At 35.2% G+C, this 19,704-nt stretch overlaps 1 protein-coding gene across 1 annotated transcript; it reads right to left on the bottom strand.

Annotated features, from left to right (window-relative positions):
• Window positions 1-23: 23 nt before the first annotated feature.
• LOC137925682 (disintegrin and metalloproteinase domain-containing protein 10-like) lies at window positions 24-14,425 on the bottom strand. The gene is made up of 14 exons (XM_068769154.1): window positions 14,245-14,425; window positions 13,438-13,626; window positions 11,696-11,811; window positions 10,639-10,873; window positions 8,997-9,192; window positions 8,450-8,613; window positions 7,307-7,504; window positions 6,424-6,532; window positions 5,582-5,693; window positions 4,182-4,334; window positions 1,944-2,100; window positions 1,036-1,208; window positions 554-634; window positions 24-32 (listed from the first exon to the last, which is right to left on the bottom strand). The coding sequence occupies exons 1-14, from the start codon at window positions 14,423-14,425 to the stop codon at window positions 24-26; spliced, it is 2,073 nt and encodes a 690-aa protein (XP_068625255.1).
• Between the last annotated feature and the right edge of the window lie 5,279 nt (window positions 14,426-19,704).

Here is a 19,704-nt window from a genome sequence, read left to right as displayed (position 1 = left end):
ATTGATTGAAAATGTTTTCTTTACTATTCATACTGCCAAGAAAATCATAAATGTAATGATTTTACAATTGGTTTCTCTCCTTTTTGACACTTCATAAAATAGGTTCTGCTACTAATATTACCAAAGTTCTACCTCTAAATCGAAATTTTTCGTTAAAAAAAGACAATTTGTCACCTACAAATTCGTTATACTGCTATGTATTAAAATGACCAGAAAGTAATGTCGCTTTCTTAAGTTAAATTTCCTACGACTACATTTTTAACAAATTTTAATTTCTAATCAGCAATATATGCACCTTCGTTATCAACAACCTTTTGCCATGTAGTATCCAAATTTTAAATGCCCGCGCGGTAAAAATCAGTCGGTTTTTCTGTAAAATAAGTCGACAGAAACTACATTACTTTTCAGTACTGGTATACCTATGCTTAGCTATTTAGGTAAAACTTTCTAAAGTAACTTTGTAATATATTGTGTTATAATCAGTGGTTAAGGATTTATGTTTTCTTATTTTAAATAAAAATAAAGAACAAGGTTTCGTTTTATTTAATGTAACCATAACAAATAAACAAAATATAAAAAGCGATACATTCGGATAAGACATTGTAGAATTATCACTTTGCTCCACCATTATGTTCTGTAGACAAAATAATATCTATTAAATATAATATAGCATCTCAATTGCTATTTAAAATTTAAAGAAATCATCTAAGAAGTATTAGCAGATATATAAAAGTATTCAAATATTTCTTTAATATTCGCTTCTATCTCGAAACCACATATAATCATCACTTCTAACAATCTAGCAACTTCCATTCTACAATTTTTATTTAACATTTATTTATATCTATCGTTCATTTTTATCTAACGTTCATTTTTATCTAACGTTCATTTCCATCTAACGTCTATTTCCGTCTATCGTTCATTTAAATTTAATATTCATATCTATCTAATGTCATCTTTTTTATAACGATCACTTCTAAGTCAGTTTATGCTGTTGGACCATTGTTATGGTTGATGGTAGTGGGTGAGAGTTACCATGATGTCCGGGTAGACGTTGGAGCGCGGCGTGTACTCGGCGTGCTCGCAGAGGCCGCGCGCGGAGCACATGCCGACCGCGTTGCGCGACACGCACGGCCCCGCCGGCGGCCACGCGCGCACCTCCGCCTTCCTGCACTTGCCGCGGTTGCACAGCCCGATCGACACGTTCGCTGACACACGATTCATTGTTACTATACAAAGTTGAGGCAGTTGGCAGGTTACATAGCGCACGGAACAGATGGCCGATGGTTCCTCAAGGTTCTGGTGGAGGTACCACAAGGTGAGAAGACCTTGTAAGAGTCGTCGAAAGGCGCTATATGCATGTCGTTTGGAACCGGAAACTAGAAATCTATGGGTGAGGCCGATATTCACCTGTAAAAGTCCTGAGCCTGAAATTATGATGATACATGGAAATATGGACTTTATTTGGAATGTGCCATTTGTTGGAGAATATTTAATCATTTATTTTAAGTCTATTGCTACATTTATTTTTGAATTTTTCAATATTTATGTGTTTATTGGTAACTATTTGCATTTGTTTACCATTGCATCGATAAACGAGCTTTTCATATAACCCTTAACAGCTTTTACATCTATAATCAATCACCCTATATATATTTAGTTATGAGAATAATGTCAGAAGAATCCAATTCGGTAGAAACTAGACTCAAGTTGAGCAATAATGGTATTTTATTACTAAAAATATGTGAGCATTTAGCGTTTCATACGGGCCCTGGGCAGTGCCCACAACAAATGCGTTTTTTTTTGTAATTACGTACAAATGTCTTTTAATACAGTAGTTCGAGCAATTTAATTCCAAGGTTTAAATGAATACTTTCATCCTTTTAAAGTTTTTACATCTTTAATAAATAACCCCATATATGATAAATGAAAAAGAAACTCACGTCCGGCGTACCCGGGGTCGGGCCAGTCATTGGGTAGGGTGCCGGCGAAGAGAGCGTCTCGTGCAGCGAACTCTGCTCCCACGCACTTGAGTCCGCCCTCGCCGCGTTTCAGCCGGCAACATATGCCGCACATGTTGCGCTCGCCAATCGCACCGCCCTGTTACCTCAATGACAGACGTTCGAATATTTACGCGGATTTTTGGCCCAGCCAGCGCCCGATAAAGGGGCGGACAAGCTGAGGAATTGTCCGGAACTTCAAATTTTTAGTGGCGTTGATTTAAAAACAATTTTTTTTTACATTTTGACAAACATCAACAGGAATAGTATGTCATCAAATGGTAGTTATGCTACTTTATATATTACATTATAATCATCGTAATGTCAGCCGATCGACGCCCAAAGCCATAGACTCACCTAGAGATAAACACCATGACCGAGATTGCGTCTCCCACGGATGTGGGATATATAAGGATATAAGTCGCTGGATAGCGACTTCCTAAGATATTGACTATGTTATTAATAGGTTGTCAAATATCTCCCTTCCGCCTTTTTGTCTTTTGAATTTCGCGGCTATGTACAAAGCGCTACAGAGCTCGTATCTGGCAATACTATACATAATTTGATAGGTCTTGACAAAACCTACAAAACGACGCTATGCATGATTAGTTTGGATATTGCGTTCAACAGTTATAGACGTGTAAACATAGAGTTCACTAACGCCGAAATTCGCGCTATTTTAAAGTTTTCATTCGTTAAAGGCAAATCCGCTAGAGAAACGTTCCGTGAGATTAATGGTGTTTTGGGGGATGGTACTCTATCACTTCGAACCGCGGAGGAATGGTTTCGACGATTCAGAGCCGGCGAAAACGACACCATGGATAAGCCAGCCGGCGGAAGACCTGTGACGACAAATACCGATCAAATCATGGACTACATCGAGTTAGACCGGCATGTGGCATCTCGTGACATCGCCCAGGAGATGGGAGTTAGTCACCAAACCATTTTAAACCATCTGCAGAAGGCTGGATACAAAAAAAGCTTGATGTTTGGGTGCCGCATGATTTGACGCAAAAAAACCTTCTGGACCGAATCAACGCCTGCGATATGCTGCTGAAACGGAACGAACTCGACCCATTCTCGAAGCGGATGGTGACTGGCGACGAAAAATAGATCACATACGACAATATCAAGCGAAAACGGTCGTGGTCGAAGGCCGGTGAATCGTCCCAAACAGTGGCCAAGCCGGGATTGACGGCCAGGAAGGTTTTGCTGTGTATTTGGTGGGATTGGAAGGGAATCATCCACTATGAGCTGCTCCCATATGGCCAGACGCTTAATTCTACCATCTACTGCGAACAACTGGACCGCTTGAAGCAGGCGATCGACCAGAAGCGTCTAGAATTGGCCAACAGGAAGGGTGTAGTGTTCCACCAGGACAACGCCAGACCACACACTTCGTTGATGACTCGTCAGAAGCTACGGGAGCTCGGATGGGAGGTTTTATCACATCCACCATATAGCCCGGACATAGCGCCAAGTGATTACCACCTGTTCCTGTCCATGGCGAACGCCCTTGGTGGTGTAAAGTTGAACTCAAAAGAGGTTTGTGAAAAGTGGCTGTCCGAGTTCTTCGCAACTAAGGAGGGGGGCTTCTACGAGGGAGGTATTATGAAGTTGCCGTCTAGATGGAAACAGATTATCGAACAAAACGGCGCATATTTGAACTAAATCCGATCACTGTAACACTTTTTATAAAGCATTGAATAAAGAGCAAAAAAGCGGAATATTTGACAACCTGTTATTATTTATCGTTCCATCTAGTGAGGGGTCTATTCATGCCGCGTCTACCGGTTATGTAACATCACTTGTATTTAAATGGCTACCGTAAAATTTATTAAATAAAAAGTATTAAGTTCAGTTGCACAGTTTTGATGTTTTTCATTTTTTACTGTTTTTTTTTGTTTTGTACCAAGCGCTCAAAACTCTAGAACCTGCTCTAGGCTCGGCGGCCTAATTCGCTCTCGTCTTTCGTCACCTCAAGTATGCGTACTATAAAAGCTCGTAAGCCACCCATTTCGTATAACCGGGGGTGCCTCCCCAAGATTGCTATCGACACTGTTGGAATTCTTAAGAGTTGGATTAACTAGATTAAATTCAAATTTATTTGAGTGTAGTTTTTGATCACCCTTCCGATTAATATTTAGCTCTAAATTGTACGTGAATATGGCTTATAAATACCGTGCCCCGTTTGGTGCACTGGCACTCTGCGAGTCCGAGCGTAGCGCACTCTGCCGCGTGACACGTGCCGTCGGGCAGGCAGCGCCCGCCGAGACCGCACGAGCACAATGACGAGTTCGCGCACCAACACTCATCATACTGCGCAGCACACTCCTGCGCACGAATACACAACATGGTATGTAACTATCAAGACTATCCGAACATTTTATTTAATTTATCATGGACAACCTATAAAATTTAGCATATTATATTGAAATACAAAATACAATAAAAATTAAAAAGTAAAGTAGAAATTGCTATTTCAATGATTCAACTACATTTTCAAGACTAAATCAAATTTACAGTTAATGTTTGTCTGCATATTTAAATTAAGTTTTAAACAATTTTTGTGAGTTTAAGACTGACTAGGAATAGTTTACAAATATTTTAGAGATTTAGTTACCCAAGTAAAGGGGTCTACGGAAGATTAATGAGGATCTATGTTGGCACGACAAAAAAGAAGTTTTTAGTTTGCCTTTTACAAGTTTTTTTATAAGTTAGCAAAACCCTTCTTATAAGTGTATAAAAATTACGGATAAGAGTTTTCTCTACTTTGCGAATAATTTTACTAACTTTGGGTGACGTATGCCTAACGTGAAAAGTAATAACTTTGACGATAGTTGAACTAATGAAAAACAATGATATAAAACAAAGTGAGTATGTATCCAAGAATGAAAGTAATCATACATACGTAAGGGACCTAAAATTTGGTAGATATTTCTGTTCGCCGAGTAGACGTCAGATAAGAATTTTATGGAATTCCACCCGCACGATGTGTTCCGGGGCCATACGGACAGCTAGTAACGAAGCTAACAATCAGTCAATGCAATACGTCAGGCGATGCATCTGACGTAGATTTTTTTTACTTTATTATTAGCTCGCAGATTTCGGATCTGCGAATTCTGAGTCAAAAGAAGCTGTAAGACAGAACGGCTAACAGCATCGAGCACCAATCAATATAGCTTAGTAATTAATAAAAGATAGAATTCATACTAACTGCTCAAATTGCTAAAGTGTGTATAGTAGAAGAATCGTAAGAGAATTATCGGTAGTAATTTCAAAAGGTTAAAACTAAAAGCATTTCCCATGTAGTGTTGTATTGATAGTGTTGTAGTAAATGTATTGATGTTCTTTATTCTTAACTATTTTATGGATTTTTTCATATCTTTAGAATTTAATAGACTAGCTAAATTATTTTAGCATTAGAGAATTATCAAGTACTTTAGACAGTTACTTGTGTAAGTGATAAAATGTAAGCTTTAGATTTAAATGTTAACTTTTTGTTCACTTCGTTCGTTTGTATTTTGTCTTCAAAAATTGTGTGCAATTATTAATTATCTTGTTTAATAAATATAACTTACAATGCCGCTTTGCCTTAGGTCTGCATACTGGCAATCTGCGTTGCAGCACAGCCCTTGTGAGGGATGGCAGGTCGCCGATGGTGCTACGGAGCATCCTTCCTTATGCAACGCACTGTGTTGACATATTCATTTTAAGTTAACATTAAAATACATGATGGTAGTGATGATTTCATTTAACGCATGGATGCACAGACTGCGGCACGCCGGTCGAATACTGGTGGCCCGCCGATAGCAAAAATAATACTCTCGTTCATTCGAAAAATATTGAATTCTATTCCAGAATAAAACCAAAAAAAATTAATTAGCTATACTTCTGGCGGGCGGCCCGCCATCAGTTCATGATTTGCCCGAGTGGCCCCTAGTCTTAATAAGTCTGTGCAACCATGATTTAACGGCATTAAAAGCAGACTTGAATACATAAGTGTTTTAAATTAGGCCTTGTCAAGTAATAATCCCCGGTAATTTGCGTAAAATGTTCAACAAGTTATAGTCTAATATAAAAAAGTAACAAGTTGCAGTGACAGGGGGTTAGCCATTTTGTGCGTAAAAAAGATGGCTGTTAGAACCTAAAGGTTTTGGAGTGAAGAGCAAAGACCGGCAAGCGCAGCGAAAGACGTCCACCCACAAGGTGAATAAACGACATTGTTATGGTCTTCGGACGATACTAGACGCAGGCTGCGTCCAACTAATTCTATTGAAAATTTATAGAAAAGGTCCATGTCCAGCTGTGAATGTGATACGGCTAACATTATGCTAATACAAAGTACAAACATAATGATCCCATTGTTCTTATTAAGGGTAAAGAATGAGGTTAAGCTCAAATGAAATGATTTAAAATATACCCTTCTTCATAAACCAAGGCACCGCCTGCTCTAGGAGTACAGCATGGGTCTCTCTGGTTGCAGTGCGATGGTAGACCGCAATCGCAAGCCTCTCCTTCCTCCACGATACCTATATGCAGTACACACGTTTAATATGGCCATCAACATATTAATAATATGATACCATAAGACTATCAGGTGTGCATAATTATTTTTACATTTAACTAAAAGATAGCGCCAGTGGAAAGTACGCAGCTTAATAATTTTGATACAGATGCCATTTTGTTCGTTTAACTTTAAACGATAAATACACAAGTTGAGTCCGCCAAAAACTAGTGTCATTGAGTGATCGTCTTAAATTTTGTGCTTGAAAATGAAAATTTGCCGCATGAATTACTATTTTATATTTTATCAAACGAAACAGGCTGTTAAAAATCATCGTCTGCTGGTAGAAACTTATGGCGAAAAGGCTCCATCGATTAGAACATGAGAGATATGGTTTTGGTGGCTATAAAAAAGTTCGAAACAAAAATCGATGATGACCTAACCGACATGATTACCTAAACGATGCGCCAAATGTGTAAACGTCTATGGTCAAAATTTTGAACCAAAATATAATTTCTCTTCAAAATGACGTTTTTTTAAAAAAAACACCGAAAAACCCTGCATACACCAGCTATAGCCAGTAACAAAATATACCGATAATCTTTACTCATACTCATTAATGTATTCTGACTTCGGTAGATGGCGCTATGAGTTTTGGCGCACCAACCGAATTGTTACGAATTCTAATTAAACTAAGTGTGTTTGTGTGAATACCAATATGGTTTATTGTTTATTTATAAGTACTAACTCACCATAAGAAAACGTTTTAATTTAACATGTATTATTTGGTAATACTTACCGTTCCCACAATAAGGCCTGTCTTGTTCAATGAGACAGTAACTCATACTGCTGAGGGTCGCCGCTATTAGTCGTTTACTGCACAGAGAGAATTCAAAGTGGTGGCCGTTTTCAGTGGTGGAGGACTGAGATCCCATCAAGTAGCCACGACATTCCGGGTTCGGGAAGTTGTCGTCGTGATGAGCACCGAAACTATGACCTGGAATATGCAATACTTTAGTATTATATAGCTGCCTCAATAGAAATTACATCTGTTAACATGCTGGCCCAAACCAACGGCACGCTTTGAGCAACAAACAGCCGTTTAAACAGCCGTCTTGTTTAATATACGACTTGCATTCAAAAATGTCATAAAATACGGCGTGCCATTTTATATGCCGCTATTGTTGGAACCCTTTATGATATTATTCCTGCGAGTGTATAAATAGCCCTGTAGTTTTGTCAATAGAATTACTTACGTAATATTAATTGCATAGCTGCATAGCCCAGCGGACTGGTTATGTCGATTATTTTCGTTCGTCTACGGACCTCCTCATTTCAGATTCGATCTTGTAGAGAGATATAAGCATAGCCATGCTCATGGCCCTTTAAGCGACTGTAAGTAAACTAAGAAGGTCCGAAGCGTGGCGCTAAGTTTCTGTGCTGTGTGTCATCTTTGGTACCACTTATTGGTTATTGACTAGGCTTTTACGTAAGATTACGGTTTAAGTAAGACAAAGAGAATTTACCTAGAAATTTAATATTTGTGGTCTATTGAATCGACCGTCGATCTATTGAATAATAAAGTTCTTGTTGAAAATCCTTACTCAAAAAAAAAAACAAAACCTTACGCGTTAGGAGGAGCGTTACCGCCCGAGCACGCATCTGTTTCTTCTTTATGGCGAGGAAGATAATCAAGTATACACTGCATTTTCATATATACAAAGTCTATTTGCAATTTCGACCCGAAAACAATGGCAACGATTACATCATTGATGGTGTTCGAATTCAAATCGTCTTTTGAATTTGAACGGGCAAACGAACGGGAATTTGAAATGATTTAACCTAAAATATCGTAGCTGTAGTGACTTGTTATACGAAGCAATCTCACTTGTAGGCAACACGTTTTCGCTTTTTGGCATAATATTGTTTTTAGTTGGTTTACCCATCTCGTGCGCTAGCGTGAGAGCCGCTATGCGCTCAGGCACGCGCTCTTTGTCGTCGGAGGTGGCGTGTGCGAGGGCTAGCGTGTTGAAGGAGCGCCCATAAGCACGCCGGTCGCACAGCCCGCCTGCGGCGCCGCCCATTCCACCGCCCAATGACGTAAAACTGCGTCAAATTATCATGTGTTTTAATAGTTTTTCAATGGTATCTTTCTAAAATATTTCATTTAAGCAGGACCAAAAAGACATCAGGCAATCATAAATCATAAGATAAAGTACCGCGATCGGAATGTTTACAAATGTGTTATAGGTATATAAAAATATAGGTAGGATAGCAGTCCCATACATCTCGGATGAGAATCGCCTCTGCCATGCAACGATGTTGGGGATAAGTTTGGAACTGGTTGTAAAAAGTGTCTTCTAAAATAATTAAAATATTTAAGAGGCAAGTTTAATAATGAAGAGATTTGAGAACTTATAATAATAATATAGATAAATAATAATTTGTAAAACCATCGCATGCCAATCTAATACAAATTTAGGCATCACCTTAATCCCAGGGTTCTGTTATGAAACACGTGTCCAGAGAAAGCCACGCCCAGACACACTTCGGACAGTCTGCGGAGTCTCGCAAACCGCATCAGGTAGTTCCTCCCGTCGATCGCTCGGTCCTTGAGCAAGTCGCCAAACACGCGGGCGTTGGTTTCGTTTGAAGTCAACACCAGAATGTATTTCACCGAAAACCCTGGAAATTAACGTCAACTGAAACTCTTTACTGCTATACATATATTATTTATCGCCTAGAGATACATTATTATTCGCCAAAATTTAATGCTTATTTAGAACTATTGGCAGACTTATCACAAATAAAAATATAAAAATAAACTCCTGGCGCCTTAATTTTTTGCAATATTTCTTTCGCATAAATTGATGCTTGAAAAAAAAACGAATTATTGACTTTGCAAAATTTCTTAAATAATTAAATTTTATCAGGTAAATTTGCATAATATTCATTTAAATTATATTTATCAAAATAGTTTTTATAGATAGATTGCTAGATTGCAAATCAATTCATGTTAGACGTGAATTATATGGTAGTTTTACAGAAGACATTTTAAGACTTTTAAACATAATTATGCCCATTTCTTTTGCATAAAAATCTTGAAACCGATGACAAAAATTTTCATCTAGTACTGCTAGTGTCTCAATAAAAATATTCAAAGGACATCGTTTGTTTATTGTGGTTAAAAACGATTGCAACGTAGGAAAATGACATATTTTTTACAAGCTGATAAATAAAGAATTTTGTTGATGCTGGAGAGATTTTTGATATCTGAAAATAGCTTGTTGACTAAGTCTCCTTTGACTTGTAAAGCTTTATATAATTTATTGAGGTAAGTTATGTCCACAACAAAAACAAACTCGCTAATTTACTTAAAATTCGCTGGTTCTGGCATACTATTTCCTTTTTTCGACAAATAATATTTAAATCTCGATTAATTAACAAAAGTCTAAATGTTTATCAATTTTCTTAAATCGTTGCTTTTAACGTCTGCTCCAAGTGAGCAGACGTTAAAAGCAACGTTTTCACTAAAAATAGTCAAATTGTAAAGATTTTTTTTTCATTTAATTAAACATTAATATATTTTCAATACACCGAACTGCATTACGTACGGTCAAACTATTTTTCATTTTTGAAATTTTTTCCGGATAAATTCCGTTGGCTTTATTTTTTAAGCTACATATAATCACACAATCGTTAACCCGTTTGTGCCAGCCGCCGCTAAATTTTAAGCGAAGAGAAAACAGTCGTCTTATTAACCTGAGATTTGTTTAACAACGCAGCCGCAACTGATGACGCACTTCGAATAACGCAGCCCGCAACAGGATTCCGTGTTGACAAACGTCTCTATAACCGCTATCTCTAGTCTCTATATTATTTATAAGTCGCGCGAATGTAGGAACCCTTTGTAATATAATTCCAGTGTATATCGCCATTTATTTTTGTTAGTACAAACATTTCGCATGGAATGAACAGCGATGCAGTTTTTTATTTCACACAATAGTTTCATTTCAATTAGGATAAAGAAAATTAAAGTTCTCTATTCTCCAAAATCTTTTGTCAGTGCTTAGAGTATAGAGGAAATTAATGAGACATAAAATGATATATAATGTAATAGAAATATCTCACCTATGTTATCTGGAACACCATCTTCATCAAAGTCTGCATTCCTGAATATGATATCAGCTTGCGCGACGGCGTGCATCATCCTTCGGACCACATGGTTAAGGCTTGAGTTGGCATCCTTCTCGAAGAACTCCTTATCGGCCAGGAGTAATAGGTCGCATATCCTCGCCGTGGCAATACCAACGATCCGACTGTGTTCTTCGATGTGGTACGGAAACACTGGTTTGATTTCTGCTTGCTGAATAACAAATTTGTCTTTGAGCATATTAGAAAAATAGATCTTTTTTATCCAATTTCAAAGTTTTAACTCTGAATTATGAAGTGAACAAGTTTTTGCAAGAATCCGGAGAATTAAAGTAAATTATTGGTAAATTTCATTATTTGCAAATACAATTATTCGTATGATCTTTATCTTTCGCAAAAATATTAAAAGTTATTGACTTCTCAACTAACAAAAGTCGAAGTTCAGTTGCGATAATACAAAGATGCTATCAAATTCAAATAAGATCAGGCGGAGGTTAGGTAGAGGATATTAAAGGCAATCACCACGTGACACTTCTGTTTACTTATGTAGTTTATTATAATGCCGCTGAAACCGCTGTACCGCGCCTTCGGTACGGCAAAACGAGGGGAGGGGAGTATTGGCCATTTCGTTCCGACTGTTCACCGTCATGCTGTATCAAGAAGTATAGTACTTTCAGTGCTCTGCTGCACAAATTCTGCGAACTCAATGCCGACGTGTGAAACAGCGGTAGCTATTAATGAAAAAATAACTCAAGTCTATATTAAGCAGTGAATAACCGTAGGCTAATAATGATGATGATAATGACATTAATCATTATCATTATTGCTGTCATAATAGTATTTTTTAAAACAATAATTTTCAGATTTGACTGGTGACTCGTTCGGGAAAATAAAGTGAACAAAATCCATTTTATTTAAGCCCTATTATCATTAGTCTAAAAAAATAACTACACTAACAATAAATAGTTATCTATGTGTGCATGAATGAAAATTTATGCCAGTGATCTGAGTCAAATGAACATCTTCACCTGATCACCTGGTTATGATCGCGGCGTGGGCGCAGTGGCGCCGACATGTGATCGTTTTCGAAGGCGCCGAAGGACTTGTTCAGATCGTCCTTACCGTAGGGATCGGCGTGGAGTGTCCGGTTGCCTACATACGAGATATTGTTTGACTAGATAAAGATAAAATTCATTTATTCAATTTTTTACAGGACCTGTTTTTGATCGTCAACTTTTTTAAAAATATATATGTGAATCTAGACTGCTTCGCAAAGAGTTATGGTTGTTGAGAAGGAGCATTAAGAAACTTTACAACAACACAGCTTTTAAAAGTTTAACAGTACCGATAAATTTATATACACTTTGTCAGATATAGCCCAAATAAAAACAAAATTATCAGGCGACATCATCCACTGCCAAAGATCACAGGATCTAGTCATTTAAACATTTGCTCATTGAATAATATGCCTTTTCCGTCATATGATTTCTAATAAACGTTTTTAATTTTATATATAGTAGTCTAATAATGTTTTTTGAAATTTTATTGAAAATGAGATTCTGTTTATAAGAGATTTAGTGAGATTTTTATCAAGCAAAATTTTGGAATAGCCTTATTTTCACGTTGTCTGGTATATAAACAAGAGACACCCCCTATTTTTTAAATTTATTATAATTGTTATAAACTTACAAAAATAATATGATAAATATATTGTGAGGGCACAGTAAGGATATTGATTTTCTCAACGAGATTCGCGGCGCTAAGTCGTAAAAAGCTCAGATAGCTCTTTTGCAAAACAAATATATGTTCAATATTCGCACCTTTACCCCCAAAGCATCAATCCATAAGACATAATACTGGGAAAATAACTAGAATACACTATTACGAAATACACTAATTAACAAATTTTTTGAAACTCTTTCATTGAAAACAACGAATAGTCAAAAAGCGTAAGCGCTGTCAACGAGTGAAAATAGAAATCTGTTATTTTGAAATTGCGTTGCTAATTTTTAAAGCAAGGAGTTTTGCTTAGGAAACTTGTGCATGTGCTAAAGTTTAATTTCATTACAACATTAGAATCCTAACTTCGTTGAAGCTGTAAGCGATAAAGTTACCGAAGATCACCAAATTTTTTCATAAGCTGTACGTTCAAGCACATCATATAATTGTGTTATTAGCGGGAAATATCGTTCGAATTTCTTAACGCCAGCTTATTTATTATCAGTTTAGTTCTTAACACTCTATCGATAGCATACTACAGACATGCAAACTATTACTGTAGCGAATTTATAAAACATGGAACTTATTTATAATTTCGTATATTGTATTATAAACAAACGATCTTGTTAAAGTTGCCTGAAGATACTGGATGCAGGCTGCTTTCATCTGGTCCTAATTGAAATCAATGAGTAAGGCCTGTATCCAGTAGAGGACGGAAGTCTTCCGGTTGAAACGATGTGATGTCTGTCGGCTGTGAGTATGATTTATAACTGTGACTACTCATTTACACCGAAGGAAAATGCCAGAGAATTTTTGCGGACTTATACAATTTATTTATTTATTTCAACTAGACATGACAGCGTCAATACATAATAAAAGCTTACATTAGTTTCATTTAAGAAAGTGAAAAAAAATTAAAATGTTTGCCTTTTGTAGCCGTACATCCCTCGCCATAACTATTTTAGCTTATACTTAAAGTATAATAACTGAGTAAAACAGAAGAAACTAATGCAATTAAATATTTTAATTAAACTTAGTATAGTAAAGTTCGAATCATACCTAAGTGTAAGACACCGTAAAACTGATGATCCTCTCCTATGTAGCCTTCAGCGGAACCCGCGCCAGGGTCTTCTACAGGAAATCCGTACGCCATGGTAATGTCAGCCAGCGTGTAACCTCCTTGATTGACATCTTCTGGCTCAGGATCTACCAGCAGCGCGGTCTGTTGAGTTGTGAGAGGCGATGAACCTGGAATAAGACTTTCGCTATCATTATTTTTGCGCTAAAGAATATGTTTTACAGTGCCATGTATTTTGCTTCGGATATTTTTGTTTTTTAATTATTTTAATTTGTAGCATTGTCACATAGTTTTCTTTTGCCGCTTTATTTGATAGGCTTTAATACACTACATAAGATTATTATAAAGTTGGCTGCCCACTGCCGGACTTTGTTTACACCATATAATTGCAATTAAACCGGTTGGAAGCGGTGTGCATCCAGCGTGTTCCTGATCCTGTGTTCCTGTGTTACAGTGAGTTCCGATGATCTCCGATGAGGTCGTATGTCTACCTTGTGGTCTCCACTCCAGGACCTTCAGGTCCTAGCGGCCATCTGTTCTGCGCACTATGTGAAATGCCTGTTGCAATTTTAACTTGCCAATCCCTTGGGCTATGGCGGTTAGTTTAGTTCGTCTACGGATCATAAATTAAATAAAACGTAGATAGATGAGCGCAGGTCAAGAGCTGGTGCGTACTATTACCCTACAACATCATTTACTTACGAGTAGAATAGCAGACTATTAGGTTAAAACAAATACATCAATAAAATACATGATCTCTTTGCTAAAAGTAAGATAAGATTCTGGACCTATAGACTTTAGCTTCAAACAAAGCCAATAGGTTTCTTTCCCGAAGATCCCTTCGACCAGCTGGTAGCCATACGAGCTGCAGATCCTGTGACCTCTCTGTGGCTGCCCTTGTACGTCCAGACCCTTCACAAGGAGTACTAAAACCAACTGGGAAGTGTACACAATGAGCCAGCCGGCCATAATATAATTTAGAATTTCACCAAATCATTCTATCGACATTACACATTATCAATATGACAGATTGTATTTCTTCTAGAACAATGAAAGCCGATAAAAAGTTTTGAACAAGAAGGTGATAGTTTTTACTGAAATAAATAAAATAATAACAAATTCATTAATTCTGTGTTTCTCAAGAGGAAAATTTTATATTTGCATTACTTCCTCTAAAAGACTCGGTATTGCCAAAAATTATTGTTCTCTTGTGATTTAATCATCATCATATCAGTCAATAGATGCCCACTGTAAGGCATTTCCCAATGATCGACACGTTTTAATGATAAGATCAAAAATTCCATTACTGTTTTCTATTACGTTTACAAGTAATAATCAATATGTAAGAAAATTACCCTTATGATCTGACTGACGAAGATATTTCTGGAACCAAAGGCATTGGAGACTCGAAATTTGTAAGAGCAATTCCTTTCGTGGAGGCGAGCTTTCGGATTTTACGGAATCTCATAAGAAAGAGAGTTCATGTGGCGTTCATTAAATAATGCATGTTTTCAAAGTATAGTTCTTAGAGGTATAAAAGTTGGCCAAAGTATTTTTTTGTCATGTTAAAAATGATCACTCACTAAAGGAAGCGAGCGGGGGACAGCTAGTATGATTATATTTTCATTGTAACGCTTACTCGATATTTTTGTTTGATTAAATTTAACATGCATTTTTGGTGTACACGGTAAAATAAAAGTGCCTTTTTTTTCTGTTTTCCCCGCAACTTTTTAATTTTTTTTGCTGGAAGAGCTCTACTGGCCATACTTAAATTAAAAGATTAAAAAAAAAACGTTCGCATTAGTATAAACGTTTTTGAGCTTTGCGCTTAGCGACGTATCACTAGTTTTATTTCCATTTATAAAGATTACATACATTTGAAATACTTATACTGCTAACATCGTGCATCGCTCAATGAGACGAAGCATTTTTGGCTCATAGTAAGAAACGCAAGTGCGATGTTGTGACGAAATCTTAATTTAAAAAGTTAAAAGAACACTGTAGTGCTATAGGTATAAAATAACCGATTTTCCTGACCTATTATTATAACAAAGTATATAAAACTGAAAAATATTTTGTGATTTATTGTAACGAAGTTTAAGATGCTGGAGGCTATTCCAATATTGAATTTCGCAAGGGAAAAATAATCTCCTAAGTCTAGAGCTTATAAATAATAATAAAACAAAATTTTCCTTTTCACGAAAGCCGATCAAAACGTGCTCATTCAATTCCTCCCGGGATTATAATCAAACATAACTTATCAGGTTTTGACGAAAGAAACATTTGTAAAAGGAAACAACAAATATTTAATTTCGTAGTTTAAAACAGAAATAAGGGAGTTATATAGTATGTATATTACAGAATACCCACATAGTTTATAACATATGTTACTTATACACAGTATATAGACTTCAAATAATAGGTTTCTAGAACATTCGGAGAGTAGAAAATGGTTCTGATCATCTGATATAGTAGTGGATCGACAACCGGTTGTCTTTAATATTGAATGGACAATGTCCGCTTATCAAATCTTTTCCGAATTTAAATAAGAAGAAATAGTACATTTGGACCTGATATTTTTTATTGCTACTTAAAAAATTGGGATGGTTTGAATTATCTTTACTGATAATAGAAATATATGTTTCTACTAGTTTATATGTAAGCCATTATTTAAATTGATGCTCTTTATTTTTATATGGTATTATTATTGCAGCTGATGAGAAAATTAAAATCTGGTTTACGATTTTTTTAATAATAAAAGAAAAAGAAGAGCCATAATATATAACGTATAAATTTAAATGGATATTGTCACCTTTATGGTTTTTTAAGACAAATTTTAAGATTAAACCGCATTTTCGGACTACATCACACCTTCTTTGAAAAATATGTAGCTTCTACATTGGAGAAATGTTTTGTAGTTTGTAAAACATCGATTGATAATATCCACAGTGAACGTTCACAGAACATTGTCAGCGTTGTTTTGTTTTTAGTCATGTAAATAGTTTTTCATGGCAAAATCGATGGAAGAACTCAGCACGATGCTCGAAAACTTCGTCAACAATCGACTTTTGCAACGGTTGGGTTCGGCTTAAAATAAATAAGATGACTCGTACGTGTATCTGTGGCAAACAGTCAAACTAGTTAAATCCAATTTTGAGAAAGAGGTCAATGATCATTAAGTATTTCGTCCAATATCCCTCAATGCCTTAAGAAATAAGTCTACAGCAAATGTGCCTGTCAATTAGGAACGAGATTCGTAGAGGAACGATTGTCTAAAGTATTTTCAAATGTAATTGGCACTGGGCATGCTACATAGGGCGTAGATGGTCGCCGGGGCTTTAAGACTCTGGAATGGAGAGTACGGCAAGCGCAGTTTAGTACGTCCTTCTACAAAAAGGTCAGACGACCTTAACAAGGGCGTTGGAATGCGTTGGACGTAGGCCTTCAAACCGTTTTATTGGAAATTTATAGGGGTAGTCGAAGTCCAGCTGGGAACATTCTCTAACTGAAATAATGACGAGCTTTTCATTGTGAATTTTTACTTATGTTTAATTTATCTTCTTTACATTTTTGACAAACCGTAATTCTTGACATCTTTCAATAAGTAGTACAATGATATTTATCCATGATTTATATTTAACAGTAGGATTCATTAATAATTCTAACGGGTGGACCTTCATAAATTAATAGAAATAAACGGAAATAAAAAATAATTCTGTAAGTAAGTAAATAGATATGACCGAAAGAATTAATTTTCTAAAAATTATTTGAATTAGTGAGACTAGTTTTATCGGAAAATAAATAGCAATAAAAAGATTAACTTAGCCAAAATTAATCCCCAACTTAATCGCCTAACATCTATTTGTATGCCGGTTTAAAGAAAGAAACGAAAATTCTACTATTAAAGTTATTATCCGTTTTTATTTTTAATAATTCTTTGGATATGTTTAAATTGATTTGCAATGAAATAGCATAAACCGGATTTATAGACAAGCGAAACGTCTTACTTTTGTGCCCAGTATATAATTACCATGTATTATATATTATCATCTGCAGGTGTTTAAAATGTAAAGAATGGAGACATTTAGAGTGTTTTATTGTAGCATATGCATATTCATTAAATGTATTGAATTATTTTACTAACACATATACATTTTTATTTCATTTAATTAAAAATTGTTTTATAGTATTTTTATGAAACAGTTTTATTCATTTCTGGAACGTGTTTCTCCTAACATCAGGGTTGCCAAAAATCATTACGAATTCAATAAAGAAAAGTTCCAATGTTCTTTGACTAGATATCGAAAACATCTTAATAATTTGATGTTATCATATGTTTGCTTGTATCAGTATTAGTATTTTTAATTATTTTATAACTTTATATCGTATTTTTTTAATTTTATGATTAAGAATATATTATTTATTTATTATTTTATGATTTAATTAATTACACCATTTTCATTAATTTATTTCTACATCCTCCGAAAAGTTAACGAGCAAAGAAGGCTTTCGACATTGAGTATGCCTGTATTATAGAAAAGTGATTAATAACAGTTGTTTACAGTGCTGAAAACATTGCTTAACATTGCTAGCTTTGTTAGCCAAAAGCCTAGAGCTTTTAAACTTATTTCTAATCACTTAGATCATTGGGAAATATTTTTTTTTATATTCAAATATGACAGACGGATAATAAGCAATAATTACTAATTATGTAGTATTTGAAATTTTTAAAACGCTTTCAACGCATTACGTTATTATTTCTAAAAGCATAAATTTTTCATTAGTTTGTACCAAACATTTGTTAATAACAAATGACCTACTTATGGTGAATATAAAAGTTTAACTTTACAGGTTCTACACCTATAATCAAACTTTTTATATATATATAATGCAATTAAATAAATAATTTATAACACTTGAAGTGCTAAACATAGCAAAAGCTTAACGATCATTTTTCTCTGTTTTTTCTGTCAAATCTATTGTAAATTTAATAAGCTATATAATTATATTTAACAATAAATAGGTTAGGTTATTTCTATTATTATTCTGTTGCCGAAGAATTAATCACAATTAAAAAAAAAATAAAAAAATCATTATTAATTATATCTATTTGTAACAAAATATTTATATTAGGATGAATTTTTTTCTCATCTCATCTCTACGGGATTGGTGTTTCATTTTTTTTTTTCATTTCATTTCATTTTCATTTCAAAAGGACTCTAAGGTGTTTCATCAAGATTATTCCAATTGAATAATGTTATAAGCGAGTTGTACTGTTTGTGAAATCTCTAATTCTCAACTGCTGGCTCAAAAGAAAATTGGTGTTTAAAGGTTTTTAAGCTTTTGAAACATTCCTGGGTTATTTAATAAAAATCAATCGTGGAATTTCAAGCCTGGAGCCAAGTTTCTGCGTCGAACGTCCTAAGTATTCGTTACGTGCCTTCATTAATATGATGTGTACTTTCTTTCATTTAATTCCTTTGAAAAGGACTTCGCCAACTGACTTTTGAGTCACGATGTGATAATTGATAGCTGTTTTAAATTCATTATTTACATAATTAATAGTTTTGTTTGTTCTCTCAAGCATTATGCGTGTCGGTTGGGTAGCCACGAGTAAAAAATAATTTATTATTAGGGTTCAGTTACTAGAACGCTTAAAATTTTATTTCATGTTAAATATTCTGTAGTAATTAAATAAAAAGTAAAACTGAATGTGTGTTTTAGGATTTACAGTTCGTCATTTTGGTAAAATTTTTCACTAGGCAGTGTGCGCGTTAGTGAATGACGCAAGAATTTAATGTCATTTCATTTTATTCAATAACGGTCAAACGTATAGAGCTATTTTGATTCTCAAAAAAATGCTATCACTTCTAAATATTACTCAATATGTTGTTGTATTCCTAATCATAAATTGCCTGCTAAACCCAATACGTAGAAACGTACATGCTCGAGGAATTAGGATCAGAATCAGTAGGATCTGATGAAATAAATCAGCCTGAGTCGATAGTCTTATAGAAGCCATAAAGCCAGTTAATGTCAACCATAAAAAATAACATTTTTTTAATTTTCTTTATAAAAAGCTTGATTAATTAATAGCAGTAACAAATTAACTATGTACATTTTTTTGAATATCACTTAATTCAGATTTGGCTTTTTGTGTACAACATCACAAATGTTCATGATCATCACAGATATGTTTATGTTATTAAAATAAATTATCGACTTAATTCATAAAATAAACTAACGCT

This window comes from Battus philenor, unplaced genomic scaffold (genome assembly GCF_028537555.1).
Source record: "Battus philenor isolate CCGP_79_NKW_IND1 unplaced genomic scaffold, ilBatPhil1.0.hap1 SCAF_27, whole genome shotgun sequence".
NCBI lineage: Eukaryota > Metazoa > Arthropoda > Insecta > Lepidoptera > Papilionidae > Battus > Battus philenor.
The sequence above is the reverse complement of the archived record's forward strand: the minus strand, read 5'-3'. Positions and strand labels throughout refer to the sequence as shown.